The 18,053-nt window shown below is 40.5% G+C and overlaps 1 protein-coding gene across 3 annotated transcripts in view; it reads left to right on the top strand.

Annotated features, from left to right (window-relative positions):
- The window catches only part of LOC136886050 (integral membrane protein 2B), a 77,254-nt gene that overhangs the window by 54,093 nt on the left and 5,108 nt on the right, over window positions 1-18,053 (top strand). The window contains exon 2 of one of the 3 annotated variants that reach the window (XM_068230512.1): window positions 12,069-12,439. The exons of 1 other annotated variant lie outside the window; for it this stretch is intronic. In XM_068230512.1, the coding sequence (XP_068086613.1) occupies window positions 12,069-12,311 (243 nt within the window). In that variant the 3' untranslated portion in view covers window positions 12,312-12,439. Of the gene's footprint in view, window positions 1-3,449; window positions 3,776-12,068; window positions 12,440-18,053 lie in introns of those variants that run through there. One more of the 3 variants, XM_068230511.1, reaches the window with a different exon arrangement.

Genomic DNA, 18,053 nt, shown 5'->3' with positions numbered 1-18,053 from the left:
CACGTGTATTTGTTTGTGAAGTTTTTGGTGTTATTTATGCGTTTGCATTAAGTTGACATAAGTAAATAGTAGCGTGTGTCATTCCTTGATATCTCCTCTCAATATGAGTGGAAAGATATGTGCTGTGTTTGAGTGCAATAACTATGAAGTGCGAAAGGATTCGCGGTCTTTCTTCCGTTTCCCTCGTGACAAGAAAATCTAACTAAATATTGCGTTTGCATATATATATCCTTCAAGTTACAAAGAGATTTTTTTAGTACTTCCTAAACTTCTGACCCACATTTTAACTGGCTTAAAATATATACTAATAAGCTTATTTTATTGTATAGTGCAGCAGTTAACCTTCAATACCGATGTGTTGTTCTAGGTGTGATCTGTGGGTTTGATTTAATTCAGGAAAATACATATGCATATGAGTAATATGGAATGCCGTAATGCGTTATCAAGCACTGAAGAAAATATGGGTGGTTTAAGAAATGTACATATTTTGTTGAAACAATATGATGATGCAAATTTTCTTTACCCTAATGTAATGGCATTATTGCAAGTATTGCTTATAGCGAAAGTTTTAATGTTTTTGTTGCTAAATTTATAGATTTTCGTTCTGTTAGTAGGCTTGAAGTTAAAAGGAAAGGTTCAGGATATAGAAAGTGAATGGGTGGCATACAGGGATGCTGTAGTAGAAACAGCAAGGGAATGCCTAGGAACAACTATGTGTAAAGATGGGGAAAGGCGAACATCTTGGTGGAATGATCAGGTGAGAGCAGCCTGTAATTGTAAAAAAGAAGGCTTATCAGAAATGGCTACAAACAAGGGCCGAGGCAGACAGGGATTTGTACGTAGATGAAAGAAACAGAGCGAAACAAATAGTTGTTGAATCCAAAAAGAAGTCATGGGAAGATTTTGGTAACAACCTGGAAAGGCTAGGTCAAGCAGCAGGGAAACCTTTCTGGACAGTAATAAAGAATCTTACGAAGGGGGTGAAAAAGGAAATGAACAGTGTTTTGAGCAATTCAGGTGAACTCATAATAGATACTAAGGGAATCACTGGAGAGGTGGAGGGAATATTTTGAACATCTTCTCAATGTAAAAGGAAATCATCCTGGTGGTGTTGCAAACAGCCAAGCTCATGGGGAGGAGGAAAATGATGTTGGTGAAATTATGCTCGAGGAAGTGGAAAGGATAGTATATAAACTCCATTGTCATAAGGCAGCAGGAATAGATGAAATTAGACCTGAAATGGTGAAGTATAGTGGGAAGGCAGGGATGAAATGGCTTCATAGAGTAGTAAAATTAGCGTGGAGTGTTGGTAAGGTACCTTCAGATTGGACAAAAGCAGTAATTGCACCTGTCTATAAGCAAGGGAACAGGAAGGATTGCAACAACTATCGAGGTATCTCATTGATTAGTATCCCAGGCAAAGTATTCACTGGCATCTTGGAAGGGAGGGTGCGATCAGTCGTTGAGAGGAAGTTGGATGAAAACCAGTGTGGTTTCAGACCACAGAGAGGCTGTCGGGATCAGATTTTCAGTAAGCGCCAGGTAATTGAAAAATGCTACGAGAGGAATAGGCAGTTGTGTTTATGTTTCGTAGATCTAGAGAAAGCATACGACAGCGTACCGAGGGAGAATATGTTCGCTATACTGGGGGACTATGGAATTAAAGGTAGATTATTAAAATCAATCAAAGGTATCTATGTTGACAATTGGGCTTCAGTGAGAATTGATGGTAGAATGAGTTCTTGGTTCAGGGTACTTACAGGGGTTAGACAAGGCTGCAATCTTTCACCTTTGCTGTTCGTAGTTTACATGGATCACCTGCTGAAAGGTATAAAATGGCAGGGAGGGATTCAGTTAGGTGGAAATGTAGTAAGCAGTTTGGCCTATGCTGACGACTTGTTCTTAATGGCAGACTGTGCCGAAAGCCTGCAGTCTAATATCTTGGAACTTGAAAATAGGTGCAATGAGTATGGTATGAAAATTAGCCTTTCGAAGACTAAATTGATGTCAGTAGGTAAGAAATTCAACAGAATTGAATGTCAGATTGGTGATACAAAGCTAGAACAGGTCGATAATTTCAAGTATTTAGGTTGTGTATTCTCCCAGGATGGTAATATAGTAAGTGAGGTTGAATCAAGGTGTCGTAAAGCTAATGCAGTGAGCTCGCAGTTGCGATCAACAGTATTCTGTAAGAAGGAAGTTAGCTCCCGGACAAAACTATCATTACATCGGTCTGTTTTCAGACCAACTTTGCTTTACGGGAGCGAAAGCTGGGTGGACTCAGGATATCTTATTCATAAGTTAGAAGTAACAGACATGAAAGTAGCAAGAATGATTGCTGGTACAAACAGGTGGGGACAATGGCAGGATGGTATTCGGAATGAGGAGATAAAGGCTAATTTAGGAATGAACTCGATGGATGAAGCTGTACGCATAAACCGGCTTCGGTGGTGGGGTCATGTGAGGCGAATGGAGGAGGATAGGTTACCTAGGAGAATAATGGACTCTGCTATGGAGGGTAAGGGAAGTAGAGGTAGACCAAGACGACGATGGTTAGACTCGGTTTCTAACGATTTAAAGACAAGAGGTATAGAACTAAATGAGGCCACAACACTAGTTGAAAATCGAGGATTGTGGCGACGTTTAGTAAATTCACAGAGGCTTGCAGACTGAACGCTGAAAGGCATAACAGTCTATAATGATAACGTATGTATTTATGTATCTTAAATGTAAATACATTGAATCATGTGTGTAAGGAATGTGCCGATATTTTTGTTGACAAGTGTTTTAATGTGATGATACAATGCTTTTAAATGAGAAAAAAGACTAGCCATGAACGTTCAGACAGGAATGCTAAAGCTAAAAATGTAATGCATAAATGAAAGATCAAGCCCTTTCACAGCAGTCCATTTCACAACTTGGTTATATGTCTAATTTCAGTCTTTAAATAATAACCTGTTAAATAATTCTTCATTCATTTATCCAGAATTTCTTTAGCAGCTTTGTAGTTAATATCTTAGTAACACTTTTTTTCTAGACGTAATTTATTTATCCATTTACGTATATACATTTCCATTGATATTTGAATTTAGCGCGAATTTTCAGGTCATGCCACTAGGAGCGCCACTTGCGACTTGTCTCCCATTTTAACAAGGCTAAATCCGGAAGTGTCGCGTATTGTGTCTACTGTATTTGGTGGTACTGCTCATGGTTAACGCAGATCCATTCTGAACACAGGGGGCACGGCAGCTACTCCCGTACTCACCCCAGTCCGTGATGCCCCGTACCTTGGTCGCCACTTTAAGTCGTCTATTACGACAGGCAGCAGATACCGTGGGTGTATTCTTCCTCTGCATTCCCCACCCACAGGAGGTCCCTGGATAATCCCACCGCCCACTATGGGTACCCGTAATCTCTCTGTAACAGTTACAACTGCCTCATTGTTACAGCTCCTGTGTTTGGCGGTGTCGAAACCCCACGTGATGGAGAAACGGAACACAGGGCCTACCCAGGAGGATCTTGATTCCATGCTGAATGAGACTTTAGAATATCTACGAAGTGGAATGGCAAATCTAACATCATCTGCCAACGCCAGCCTGTTCAACCAACTATCAACTGAGTTACAAACATTGCAGAGAACTCTCAACGAACTTGCCAGAAATCTCACCGCCACACTCGAGTCTCTAAGTCCAACCTCCACTGTTTGAGATGTTGTGGAAGTGTGGCTAGTCAGGTTGTATCTCCTAAACAATAAATCATTTTTGAGAAACTGAAATAGAGATCATTTTATTTCTTGGGGCAGAATACCTCTTTTCTTAACTACCATCGTTGGGAGCAGGGCCGGATTAAAGGGGGGGGGGGCTAAAGGGGCTGCAGCCCCGGGCCCCGCTCGCAAAATATCGAACACGCACTCTTCCTTCCATCTTATCAGCTGTCCGCGTTAGTATTTCATCACTGCTAGAATCAATTACCGTCCGGAGATACGAATCGTCGTTACTTACGCACTGTAATTATTGTAAAGGTTATTGTTGACGAAAATTTAAATCTGGCAGCTTGCGAGTACGGGCAGAGGGGGGGGGGAGCGGGGAAGAGGTCTAGGAAATGAGCGGGAGGGGACAGGGGAAGCACGGTGGAATGCGCATGCTATACTATATCTTTGTATCAGGAAGAGAACTTCAAGTTCACCTCTGACTGTTGAACCATTCGTAAGTTATATAACTGTAATGTTCTTGTAAAAAAACGTAAATTAAAAGAAAGATTTGAAGGAAATTGAAAAGTTGCCGAAAATATCAACATTTTTTGACAGGAAGTCTATAAGTGCATTATGAAATATTAACGTGAAAAATTGTAGTCTATTTCAACACTTCCCTATTCATCAATTTAAGTGAAAGTAGTTCTATAACGACTTCAGTATGCCAGTCTTACGTGATGTTACGAAGAAGGGGCCCCATATTTTTAAATAGCCCAGGGCCCCCAAACACATTAATTCGGCACTGGTTGGGAGAGTAAGAGGAGTTTGACTGCGTGGCTGAAGGTGGAAGCACTCGCCGAATAAAGACCAGCGCGCTGGACAGGGCCCCGCCGTACGTTTCGAGAAGGGTCTGCATCAATCGGGAGCTGAGAAACGAAAATCAGGAGCCCACAAGAAGCAAGCACGTAATATCAAAGAATATTAACCTTCGACTGGCGTCGAGGGGTCTTTAAAGATACCACTGACTTTGTACACCCCTGGCGCTCCCTCTGCATTCCATTCTGACTATCGCAGTTCACTCTAGCTGTCATTTTCACAGTTTGAGTTTAAGCCAAAGCTTTCGTAAGCCACGCACACCGCTTAAGCAAGGCTTACGCTTTGGCTTAAACACTACGAGTTTCACAGTAGGGGGACCATGTGTAGCTTTACTAAGCTGAACATCTCCGAAGTTGGTAATGCTTGCGCATGCGCAATGATTCAATTCTCATCTTTGTTTACATCCGTAGCCTATGATTGATTGACTTGTAGGTTATACATCGTTTATCAGCCAAGATAATTTAGAAAAATGAACGGAAAATGTGATTCCAATAATAGTAACAAAAATAAAGTTTAAAAAAAGGTCACTCGCCCTTTCTGCTGACACGTATTACCACTACAGTCTAAAATGGCCATAACTTCTGAACCATTCATGCAAACAATGTCCTGACAAGGTTATTGTAATCCTTATAAAATACTGGAGGAGGTCAAACAATTTATTTCGATGAGGAATTCGAGGATAATATCGAAATATTTATTTAATGTTAAGGAGTTATATTTTTTTACCGCTGAGTATAGCATAAAATCGCTTCTAGAGGGCAAACGGTTGGAAATAGGTATATACCATCGCGGACCTTTTTGTAGAGGTTTCTGTGCTCTACAATTCGTACACTTACACTTGGGGTCTATCGTTGATGGTTCACGCAGCGTAAGCCAAGAAAGCAAGTGACCGACCGACATTTTTGTCTCTTTTACTGTATATCGGAACACGGAAACTGTATTATTTCACGAGCCTCGAAATATATTCAGAAATATAAGTTATTTAATGTTAATGTTATTGGTTTTACGTCCCACTTAACTATGAATTTGAGCACCTTCACCACAGGACTGAGACAGGATCGAACCTGCCAAGTTGAGCTATAAGAAGGCCAGCGCTCTACCATCTGAACTGAATCCTTAGCTTAAACCTCAGTTTCATACAGCTTAAGCCAGTCACAGATAAGCTCGGCTTACCACTTGCACTCCCCACTATGAAACTCGTCCACAGTTTAAGCTCCCGCTTAAGCCCGATCCAAGGCTTAAGCGTATACTGTGAAACCGGGCCTTAGTGCAAAGTCAACTGCTATCTTGAGTTGTAGCTTTTAGTAAATATTGGTTTTCTCAAGAAATTGATTTAAATATTCTACTGTGCCGTTTACGACCCCACAACGGCGCTTGTGTTCGAAGTTTGTCGAGACTTAAAATTTTGTAAGTGTTCATAATATTTCATTCGAAGTGCGTGTTTGATACTATTTCTTCGTGTAAGCCTTGCTATGGCACGTCAGTGTGTGATCCTGGGATCAAAACTCGCAGATGGCCTCTCGCGATTTTCTTCAACATCCTCAATATTATTGGAATAAATTATTTCATTGTACAGACATCGCTCAAAAACTATATGCCTGTCACTAACTTTCAGTTTCTGAAAACATCGGATGGACAATTAACTGAACCCTACCTCAATGAAAGACTTGTCAATGACCGACTTCCAATAAAACTGCGAAATGGTAGTGTCAAGAATTTTTAATAAGAAAACCGTACCAAAGGCGCAATCATCTAATCGAAACTCAGAAAAGGAATTGATGTGCACTGTATCCTCGCTACAAATCAGTAGGCCTGCTGTGTGAAATGTGACCGTCCAACCTGCCAAACTTGCCGTTCCGTGATGTGTAAGGATTGTGCAGAAGACATGTAGTGGGTTTTAAGTGGGAAGTGAGTGTGAAATTCAAACGTTTTATGAGTTTTGTATAAGTTAATATAATATTTCAATGTACCTTTGAGTTTGCTTTGGAGCAATGAACATTTTAAATTTGTTTTCATTAAAATATAATTCATGGGAGTGCGATTTTCTTTTAAAATCAATGACGGTAAAACAATAATCAGTAAATATGTTAATTTCTTATTGTAGGTGATGTAAAACGTATAAGGAAACATAATTGACGTGTATTTATTTTTGAAACTTAAATAAAAGGTGTTTGTGGTCATGTATTCTATGGTATCATTTTCGACCCCACAACGTCATTGACGTACCAAAGTCTTCACAACGCCAGTCGAGGGTTAAAGAAAGGGGCTGATGTTTGTAAGATCTCCCACCAAGCGGGCTAATCTACATATATAGGAAATGAAGCCTTAAAGGATGTAGACAAACATTGTTACTTGGGTAGTAAAATAACAAACGATGGCAGAAGTAAGGAGGATATAAAATTCAGACTAGCACAAGCAAAGAAGGCCTTGCATAAGAAACGAAATTTGCTCAATTCGAACATTGATATAGGAATTAGAAAGGTTTTCTGAAGACTTTCGCCTGAAGCGTGACATTGTATGGAAGTGAAACATGGACGGTAGCTAGCTCAGAAAGAAAGAGAATAGGAACATTTGAGATGTGGTGTTACAGAAGAATGCTGAAGGTGAGATGGATAGATCGAATCACTAATGAAGATGTACTGAATCGAATTGGTGAAAGGAGATCGATTTGGCTAAATTTGACAAGAAGAAGAGATTGATAAGACACATCTTGACTTGTATCATACTGGGGATGCATATTCCGCTGCAGAGTAACATAGAGCAATGCAAGAGGTTCTCACAGTATTCGGATGTGCCCCTCAGGTAGTACCCGTTATCTTCCTTATAATATTATTTCTGGCTGCCACTTTTTGGTTGGTGTTCGAGCAGTGTTTCTGGTAAGTGAGAGCACGATCAAGGGTAACTCCAAGATATTTTGGTGTGATGCAATGTTCTAGTATGGTTGCTTCCCAAGTGATTTTGAGAGTTCTGTTTGCCATTTTATTTTTGAGGTGGAAGGCACAAGTGTGAGTTTTACTGGGGTTCGGTCTCAGATGATTCTCTTTGTAGTAACCAGACAGCACTGAAGGTACATTAGATAATTTCTGCTCAATAGCGTCAAAGCAGGTGTCTTGAGTGGTAATGGCACAGTCATCTGCATAGATAAAGCTCTGTGTTTCTTCGGGTTGCGGCTGCTCATTGGTGTAGATGTTGATCAATGACGGAGAGAGCACACCTCCCTGAGATAATCCATTCCTCTGTGATCTCCACCTACTTCTTTTCCCCTGAAATTCAACAACACTAAACACTAAAAATGCATTAGTATTAGGAATTATAATAATACAGAATAAGAAAATATTGAGGAGTCTTAACAGTAGCAGGGTTGGCGAGACCTTGAAGTTATACAAAAAGCTGGTGTGTCACCGGCCAGGATAATACTCTTATTACCGGAAAACTTGCTTTGATAAACTTGAGAAGGAAAATAAAGAAAAATGTTTCTGGGCACATAAGCAGGAAACATTAAAGTTAGGTAGTTTGAATATTTTGAATATTAGTTTCAATGAAAATTGCTGTTTATTTTTCCATGTGTTAATTTTGCTAAATGCTACTTTTACTTTCAAGGAAAGGCTAGGAAAACAGCAGACAGGGAATCTTGCACCTGGGGACTGCCCTAAATGCAGATCAGGACTGACTGACTGACTGACTGACTGATACTGCGATTTATTGGGTGAGTTAATAAAAAACAGTACAGTAGTTTCATCTATTATCATTTGTCTGTACTTTCAGTACACCGGCTCTATTTTTAACTTTTTCGTTTTAACCGCGATTTTACTTATTCGGAAAGCCTTTACCCTACATTATCGCGGTTAATCGAGAGTTGAGTGTAATAACTTTCATTGCTTAGTCCGTATCAACACCGAGGAAATATCGTTCAGTCGTGTTGATTGGCGATGGTTTTTGTCGTGATTGTCTTAAGGTTAAAACGGTGTGACCATCGGTCCATGTAGACAAGGAAGTAAGGACTCCCTCTACATTAGATGCCGTAATATCAGATTCGGAAAAAAATATCTAAATTTGAAGACCTGCAATATCTAAAGCTCATAAAACTGGTCAACAATAACATCACATTGACTATTGTTGTGATGTGATTTGTCTCCTCTGCTGCCACTCATCTCCGATAGATGGGATTATTGCTGTGTCTCAAGTGAAACAGCCTGCCTGAATTAGATAGATAGATAGATAGATAGATAGATAGATAGATAGATAGATAGATAGATAGATAGATAGATAGATAGATAGATAGATAGATAGATAGATAGATAGATAGATAGATAGATAGATAGATAGATAGATAGATAAATAAATAAATAAATAAATAAATAAATAAATAAATAATACTTTTTTATTGCATTCAAATACCTATAAAAAGAGAGGTAGAATACACTCAAACTGCGCACCTCCGCCTTGTATTACGTGTTCTGCAATTGATTTTGTTCTTTAGCTGCAGATTTCTATGTGGTAGTGTCCACAGGAATTTCCACATACTTCACATTCACAGGTGTCTGTAGGTTCATGGTAAGATGTGTTCGCGCAAATAATATGGTGAAAACCATGCAGTGCCTCATCTCACAATTGGATATTGTCTACGTTCCATCTATCATGGCCCCAGTTCCGTAGAATGCTGGACCTATGTCTTCTCTTTCTTTGTTGAGTGATGTTGGTAGATTTTCTAACGCTAAGTAGAGGCAAAATAATTCGGAGATCTTCAATGAGGAATGATTCTCGAGGAGGAAGACAAGTCGTGATCTTGTAGTCTTTGATCCTCCGATCGCTATTCTTATGTATATGACTTTTACTGCTTCCAGTGCTGATAGGTTCTTTTCTATGAGGTATGACCATATGATTTCTATGACATACGTTAGTATAGGCATGATTTTAGTTCTGAACGGCGCCATAGTGTCTCTAAGCTGAGGGTTCTGATGTAAAATAAATACATAAGAGGCCGGAATAAAAATATGACATAACATAGAAAGACGAGCCGGAAAAAGAAAACACGCAATATACTCAAGGACTGTGTTCAGTGGCACCAGGGTATAATATGTGCATACTGAGGGGTTGTTGTCTTAGTGATTCATTTGTCATGGACAGCGCTGATCAGATGGCGTTCAGGAGGTCTGTCCGCGCGCACTCTGTTTTGACTCGGCAGGCTGTAACTATGCTGAGATTAGAAGTGAAGAGTAGGGTACAACCATACCCCGCTGACGACCACGTCCTCCTGTTGAAGAACTGCACTCATTTGAACAGGGTCGCAATTGTGGGCCTGCGGGAAACTGGAGGGACGTATCGACGGATTGCCTCACATGTTGGCACAATGTATCGGTGCTGTGTCGCTGCTTTCAGCAGTGGTCTGTGGAACATTCGTGTTACCTCTACTACAGTGGTAACACCAAACAAGGCACACAGTTAAAAGGGGAAGGTAAGAGTACAATACACAATATAAGAAAACACTACACATTTGGAAAAACAGTAACTAGCCTTTACGCGGATCTCCAACAAAACAAGTACGTAACTATCAGTAGGGCCAACTAGTGAACGACAAAACGGGAAGATGGAAGGGCTGGGAACCTACCAAAGGCATGGACATGGCTTAGATAGCGGATTCCGAAATGAATCACCGTGATCCTTAGTTTTTAAAATATTATTTACAAGATAATTCTACATATTCATTCCAAGTTATGAGCTATAAGTTCAGTGCTATACATAGGTTGTTCGTAGCAGTGTAAATTCAAATTACAAATCAACTGTACATCTAGTTACCAATGCAGTAGTACAATGCAATTTACAGGTTATCCAAAATCTAGCGTACCTAAAGTGATACAGAACTATCAGAGGCAAACCCCAAGGAAAATACTATTAAACTACAATATACATATTTTAGTGAAACAAAACGGGAATGCCTCGGAAACGAACAGGTAAGTCTAGCTGAAAAACTAAGGCATCATAAGTAACTAATTTGGTGAATCTAGGCGAGGTTAGGGCAGACTCCTGTATGAAAAGCAAATCGGAACATTACGGAAATTTTAGCAGGAACGGAATTCAAGAGTGCTTACCCGAGGAGTGTGCCATCCCGAAAACTGGAGGGACGTCATCCAGATAGGCTGCTCGCAGACAGATAAACCGAGACCGACAGAATTCAGGATACAGAATTCATTCGAACACTGCCTCGCTCACTATATATATAGGAATTACTGGCCTTGGAGGCAACCAATCAGCGTGCACGTGTTCCCTATTGCCACCTAGACTCACCAATCACAACCTTACTTTCGATCGGGAACTCTGACTAACATTCTAGAATACGCATGATCGCGAAAGTCGTATTTTTCCAGAATAGACAGAACACACTTTCTAGAACACATACCAACAAAGTAACACACCCTGTACAAAAGTTATGTAAACTTTCTGGATCGTTCCAGGAACTATAGACAGAATTCTACTATTTACAAATGCCTATGTTACAACATTATACAGTACAGGTTAGGTCAATAAAAATAAAACATCATATCGTATTTTTCAAACAAGGTCTTAAAAAAAATACATTCCACTCACATTACATAGTTCACCTGTAACAATTCGCACACCCGTAGACCAGGTTCCGGACGTCCGCGTAATACACACACACGTCAAGATCGAAGCATTGTGCCAGCAGCGATGGCCGACCGAACATCATCCAGGAACGAAATCCGATCACATGTTGCACATGCCGTGTCACCAAGGACCATTGGAAACAATCCGCTTGCAGCGGGATTACGATCACGTGTCCTCTGTCCAGGCTGCCAGTGACACCACGACACCACCAAGCACGGTTACTCTGGTGTAGTGAAAGAGTCGACTGGAGAGAGGATGGTGGTCTGGTGTCTTCAGTGACGAAAGTAGGTTCTGTCTGTATGCAAGTGATGGACGTACACGGCCTATTCCAGAGTGCATTCGCCCACTCCGGGCTTCATGGTGTGGTGGGGAGCCATCAGTTACAACTCGCGGTCACAGTTGGTGACGTAACCAGTGCTCAGGTTGTTGTCCCGTGTTACTGCAATTTCTTCCACACGAAGGTGATGTGTTTTTCTCAGCAGGGCAATGCACGTACACATATAGCTGCTGCGACGTAACGTGCCTAACGTGGTGGCCACCTGGATCACCGGATCTCTCGCCAACTGAACATGATGAAGCAGGAACACACGCGTTCTGCAGATCCTGCAAGAACCATTCCCAAATTGCATCAAAAGGTGCAAGATGCTTGGGACAATCTATCGTAGGATGCCATTCGGTACCTTTATGATCGCTGGCATGCGCGAGTCAATGCCTGCATTGCCGCCAGAGGATGGGTGTGTATTGATGCGAATGTTTGAGTGTTTCATTTGGTCTGAATTTGTAATTATATACTACCTGTCACAATGACCTTGTTCTTGAGGATGTTTCATGTTTTGTTTCGCAATGTATAACTCTAATAACCCCTTACTTGTTACAGTTCGTGTGCGTGGCCTTGTCGAAACCGCATGAGGTGGAGAAGCGGGATGCAGATTCTTCAGAGGAACAAGACATTGGTGCCATTTTCTCCGATGCCCTGAACAGTCTGAGAAACGCAGTATCTAACCTCACTGGAAATCCTCAAATTACATCAGAGCTTACCAATCTGCAGAATTCTCTCAGTGATCTTATGAATAATGTTTCGTCAGCGATCCAATCCTTCGGTGCCACACCAGCACCTTGATGACCAAAGATATGAAAGAAATTTACATTAAACTTATGTCCTAATATTATTCTCATTTAAGTAAATATCGTATGGCTGTATGTTATCTAAGATTAGAAATAAATGATGCTATCCTAGCTTAAAACTGATGTTCTGCAGCAGTCTATTCTCCTCCTACCAGTTGTATAACAAAATGTCGTTGAAAAGAAGGGACATAGGGTCAGAATTCACACCTTCCTATAACTATCAAGTTACAATACACTACTTGACCTAACCTGACCGAAACTAACCCAACCTAACGTAACCTAATAAAACCTAACCTGTTTAAAACTTAACAATTGTAACTTAACCTAAACCAATAATCTAACCCAACTCAACCTAACCTAAACTAATCGAACCTAACACATCTAACAATCTAATCTAGACTAAACAAAAATAATATAATATAATATAACCTAATCAAACATAACCTATTTAAAAATTAACAATTCTAACTTAACCTAAACCAACAATCTAAGAACCTAACACATCTAACATAACCTAATCTAGACTAAACAATAATAATATAACATAACCTAATTTAACCTACCCTGAACTTAACATGACCTAGACTAAATTTAACTAACGTGGGGAACCCGCCAATTGCAACAACCCGATTTCCCAGAAACTAACTTTATAAATGGCGTCAAATTTCCCTATAGGAAAATCAAATTATCATAAATATATTTTATACTTGCTGATGTCCCCGTGATTCGCTACGGAATTCTAGGTTAGGTAGTGTACACGTTGTGAGTAAAATTCTATTAAATTGCATAGCTCTTAACGTCGCTCCAGAAACGCGACGAGGAAGTCACCATACGTCATTTACCATGTGAAGACTGGGTTAGGGAATTTTCATTGTAATGGTAGGCACGATCAGTCACAATCAAGTTGGAGAATTTTCATTCTAATGGCAGACACTCGCTCTCCACGTGCCTTTTTTACAACCTCAGAAAGACTGGTTTTCTCAGCTGAAATCAACACAGGGCATTACAATGACGTCAGTAGGAATGTTGCGATTAAATGAAAAACCGCACATTTTCTCACTTTTAACGAAGGGTACTACGCTGCCAATCCCTGTATATGACCACCTGTCTGCCCCTCCGGAGAGATAGGTGGTTTGTGAAGTACCTCCTCTGTCGGTCTGTATAGGTTGGTTTTATCAGTAAAAGTAAGTTTTATCAGTACAATTAAATTGTGTTATGTTTTCTGTATGTATGTGTCAGTGTGCAGTGATGTGTGTGTGACCGGGAATCAGGCCATATGAGCGTTGGCTGGCACAGTAAATTACCAGTGTTCGGTATGGGTAGTCATGGGTGGTCACCCATCCAGGTACTGACCACGCCCAATGTTGCTTTTGGGACTGCAACGGGACTGTGTCGTAGGTGTTGTGCAGTGACTGACATTTTAGTTCACTGATGCGTTTACTTTAATGTGAGTGTGCTGTGTGTTGTTGAAGGGGAGCGTATTAGCGGTTGCAAGTGGGTTGGGTATGGCCTTCCGAGAGGGGGGCGCCCACCGCAGACGCGATCAACCCCGCCACACGTTTCGGAATCGCGACACATCGGCCGAACACAATGGGTGGGGTGCCACGTGCCCGAGTGCGGACCACCCCGCATCCGCCGGAACCATGAATTTCAGTACCGTCGCGGATCCACGAGAGCCATGAGAGGGGAAGGTCATGGGTTCAGTTTACCAGTGATGACCTGAGAGGGAGGATCCACGATACAGGGCAAACTGCAACAATTTGTACCTGGGAAGAGGTTCCATGGGTACTGGGCATTTCCCCGTGTGGCCTGTGATGGGGATGGTGGGGTGTGTGCGTTTGAAACACCAGAAGGGTCAAACGGACTTGGCGGACCGACCTAAGTGGCAACTTGTTGCCTGAGTCGTGACGAATTGCCGTTCCAGCGAGCTTGGAGCTGGAGCTCGTGATGTTGATAGCATGTTAGCTGAGTTGAGTTGACGCTGAGTGTGGACTTGGGTACTCCACGCTGCTGGTATTTGACGTGGCGGGTATGGTAGCAACGCAGAGTCTTGGTTTAGGCCCCTTGACGACTTGTCTTGGCTGCTGACAGGCTGTAGGCGCTGGTTGGTCGCTTGATAGATGAGAGTGAGCAGTCTGGCACAAGTAAGTGGAATCAATGCCAGTACTCAGCTAAGGGCCCTGTCGTCGCCAGCCCACGCTCAGACAAGTTCAGAGCCTCTGGGGCATTCGATGCTTACCATATAAAATTAATTAAAAGTCGGCCATAGACGCCCAAGAGGGATTTGGTTTACTCTGTTCTCTAGTAGGCCTAGAGAAAAACGAAACGCCCGAAACTGACGAGCAGGCAACCAGATGGCTTGCACACGGTAGCTGAGGTCATATTATTATTATTATTATTATTATTATTATTATTATTATTATTATTATTATTATTATTATTATTATTATTATTATTATTATTTTACTGGACGCAACTTTAATATCAGATACTCCGACATTTCTGAAAAACTCAATATTCTATTCGACTTCCTAATTCTTCTTCCCAAAAATGCTAAATCAATCAATATCAATCAATACTGATCTGCATTTAGGGCAGTCGCCCAGGTGGCAGATTCCCTATCTGTTGCTTTCCTAGCCTTTTCCTAAATGATTGCAAAGGAATTGGAAATTTATTGAACGTCTCCCTTGGTAAGTTATTCCAATCCCTAACTCCCCTTCATATAAATGAATATTTGCCCCAGTTTGTCCTCTTGAATTCCAACTTTATCTTCATATCGTGATCTTTCCTACTTTTATAAACGCCACTCAAACTTATTCGTCTACTAATGTCATTCCACGCTATCTCTCCGCTGACAGCTCGGAACATACCACTTAGTCGAGCAGCTCTTCTTCTTTCTCTCAATTCTTCCCAACCCAAACTTTGCAATATTTTTGTAACGCTGCTCTTTTGTCGGAAATTACCCAGAACAAATCGAGCTGCTTTTCTTTGGATTTTTTCCAGTTCTTGAATCAGGTAATCCTGGTGAGGGTCCCATACACTGGAACCATACTCTAGTTGGGGTCTTACCAGAGACTTATATGCACTCTCCTTTACATCCTTATTACAACCCCTGAACACCCTCATAACCATGTGCAGAGATCTGTACCCTTTATTTACAATCCCATTTATGTGATTACCCCAATGAAGATTTTTCCTTATATTAACACCTAGATACTTGCAATGATCCCCAAAAGGAACTTTCACCTCATCAATGCAGTAATTAAAACTGAGAGGACTTTTCCTATTTGTGAAACTCACAACCTGACTTTTAACCCCGTTTATCATCATACCATTGCCTGCTGTCCATCTCACAACATTTTCGAGGTCACGCTGCAGTTGCTCACAATCTTGTAACTTATTTATTACTCTAGAGAGAATAACATCATCCGCAAAAAGCCTTACCTCCGATTCCACTCCTTTACTCATATCATTTATATATATAAGAAAACAAAGGTCCGATAATACTGCCTTGAGGAATTCCCCTCTTAATTATTACAGGGTCAGATAAAGCTTCACCTACTCTAATTCTCTGAGATCAATTTTTTAGAATTATAGCAACCCATTCAGTCACTCTTTTGTCTAGTCCAATTGCACTCATTTTCGCCAGTAGTCTCCCATGATCCACCCTATCAAATGCTTTAGACAGGCTCCTGCGCTTGGCGACCATCTTGTCTTGTGTCTTGGCTCTCTTGTCTGCTCGCTCTGCTCATATGCTCGCGAGGGCCTCAAGGCTCTCGGTTGTCCCCACTTCCTTCTGAATGCGTGTTTGTTACTCCACCCATCAGTGAACGAATGTGAGTGAGTGCGCTACCAATCTATGCTATTATTCCGTTAAGTGTGCACAACTGTTCATTCCAATCAGCGCCTCAGAGTACGGATTGTATAGCTGGAATACTTTGTATGAACCAGAGGAACGGCGGAAGTTATCTATCTCCCCAGCTACTTCCCGCAGTTATTCAGGCAGGCTGATATACTTCGTACGCAACAGTAACCCCATCTATCGCAGATGTGTGGCAGCCGAAGAGACAAAGAATATCACACCAAACAATGTTCAATGTAATGTTATAGTTGAACAATTTTATGAACTTTCGATATTGTATGCCGTTAGATTTAGTTTCCTTCCGACTCTGAAATACCACTCGTATCACAGTCGGCATGGTAAAACTGAATAAAACATAAATGATCGGAAATTGTACTCTCTATAACTCTTCGATAAGACCAATAACGTAGGATTTAAAAATTACAGTTTAGACGCCTTCCCTTAAACTATCATTTCATCCAGGGTGAATAAAATTATTAATAACCTAGACTGTAGTTCCTTATTTCCCGACTCTACATACTGATTTTCATTAGATTCTGTCTACCCATTGTCTCGTGGCTCGGCGTTGATATGGACTTAGCAGCAAAAATACAAATCATGAATATCTATGTTATCACAGTATATGTACAGTATAAGACATAAATTATTGAACATTTAATTCTATATAATTTTAATTATGTATTATTTGTCCTTAGGACCACTAATAACATAAATATTTGAGAATTACACTTTAGGAATAGATTGTATCAACTTACTCTCCGACTTTACATACAGATTTTCACTCAATTCTCTTCAGCCGTTTTCTCGTGATACGTGTACGTACGTACATACATAAAGACAGGCAGAAATTACGGAAAACAAAACAGTGCATTTCCTTGTTACTGTGGATACGACTGATATAGAAATGCCATTCTTTTTCAATTCTGAGCAATGTACAGACAAGACTAATTATATATAGAGATGACTCTCGGCTATGGCAATTCATCAAGGGTTACTAATTCCACATTACAGCAAGCCATAAGACATAACCTGCATGGTTGTTAGGTAACACTGTCTAGCCACCCACTGACGCAAGTACAAATAGACAGGTATAACAATATTCTTTAACCCATGGGTAAATAATGCCAATATCGAACTCGAATGATTATTATTATTATTATTATTATTATTATTATTATTATTATTATTATTATTATTATTATTATTACTTGTGAGCTATGGCTATGAAGTGTTTACATCCATTTATTAGTATTATTATTTACGTACTTAGGTACGGACGATCATATTATTTGTGAGGTTATGTCATGAAACATGTGCTGTATATATATATTAATATGAGTTTAGTTAATGTAAGAATCAGTAATTAACAGTATATAATTTATTATTACCTGCATATATGCTTCTATTATCCACTACAATATTGTGCAACACACCGCAATATCCAGAATATACGACTAGAACTACGTAGAACCTTCCTTACATTGTAACTATGCTATTGAACACTCTAGAATTTACGAGATGATAGGTTGTGACATATCCTTCTAGAAGCCTGGCCAGGCTACATATATAAGGAGGCGGTCTTGATGGTGGAGTGGAGTTAATGTTTAGTTGGAGTTGTTTTCGTGAGCTCGTGGTGTGATTCCGACGACATGTTATTGTCACAGTCAAATGTTTTTCAAGATGGCACTCGCATTCTTCTTATTCTCCGTAGTCGTGTTTTGTTTACGATGGCAGTTGATTAGGTTATGTGTGTATAATGTGAAAATAAGTTGTAAATAAATAAATGTACACAAATGACAGCATTTTGTGTGCGTCTTTGTGGATATATCACCATCCATACCTTACATCACAGCCTGCACGGTTGCTAGGTAAACT

Source organism: Anabrus simplex, chromosome X (assembly GCF_040414725.1).
Source record: "Anabrus simplex isolate iqAnaSimp1 chromosome X, ASM4041472v1, whole genome shotgun sequence".
Classification (NCBI taxonomy): Eukaryota; Metazoa; Arthropoda; class Insecta; order Orthoptera; family Tettigoniidae; genus Anabrus; species Anabrus simplex.
The sequence above is the reverse complement of the archived record's forward strand: the minus strand, read 5'-3'. Positions and strand labels throughout refer to the sequence as shown.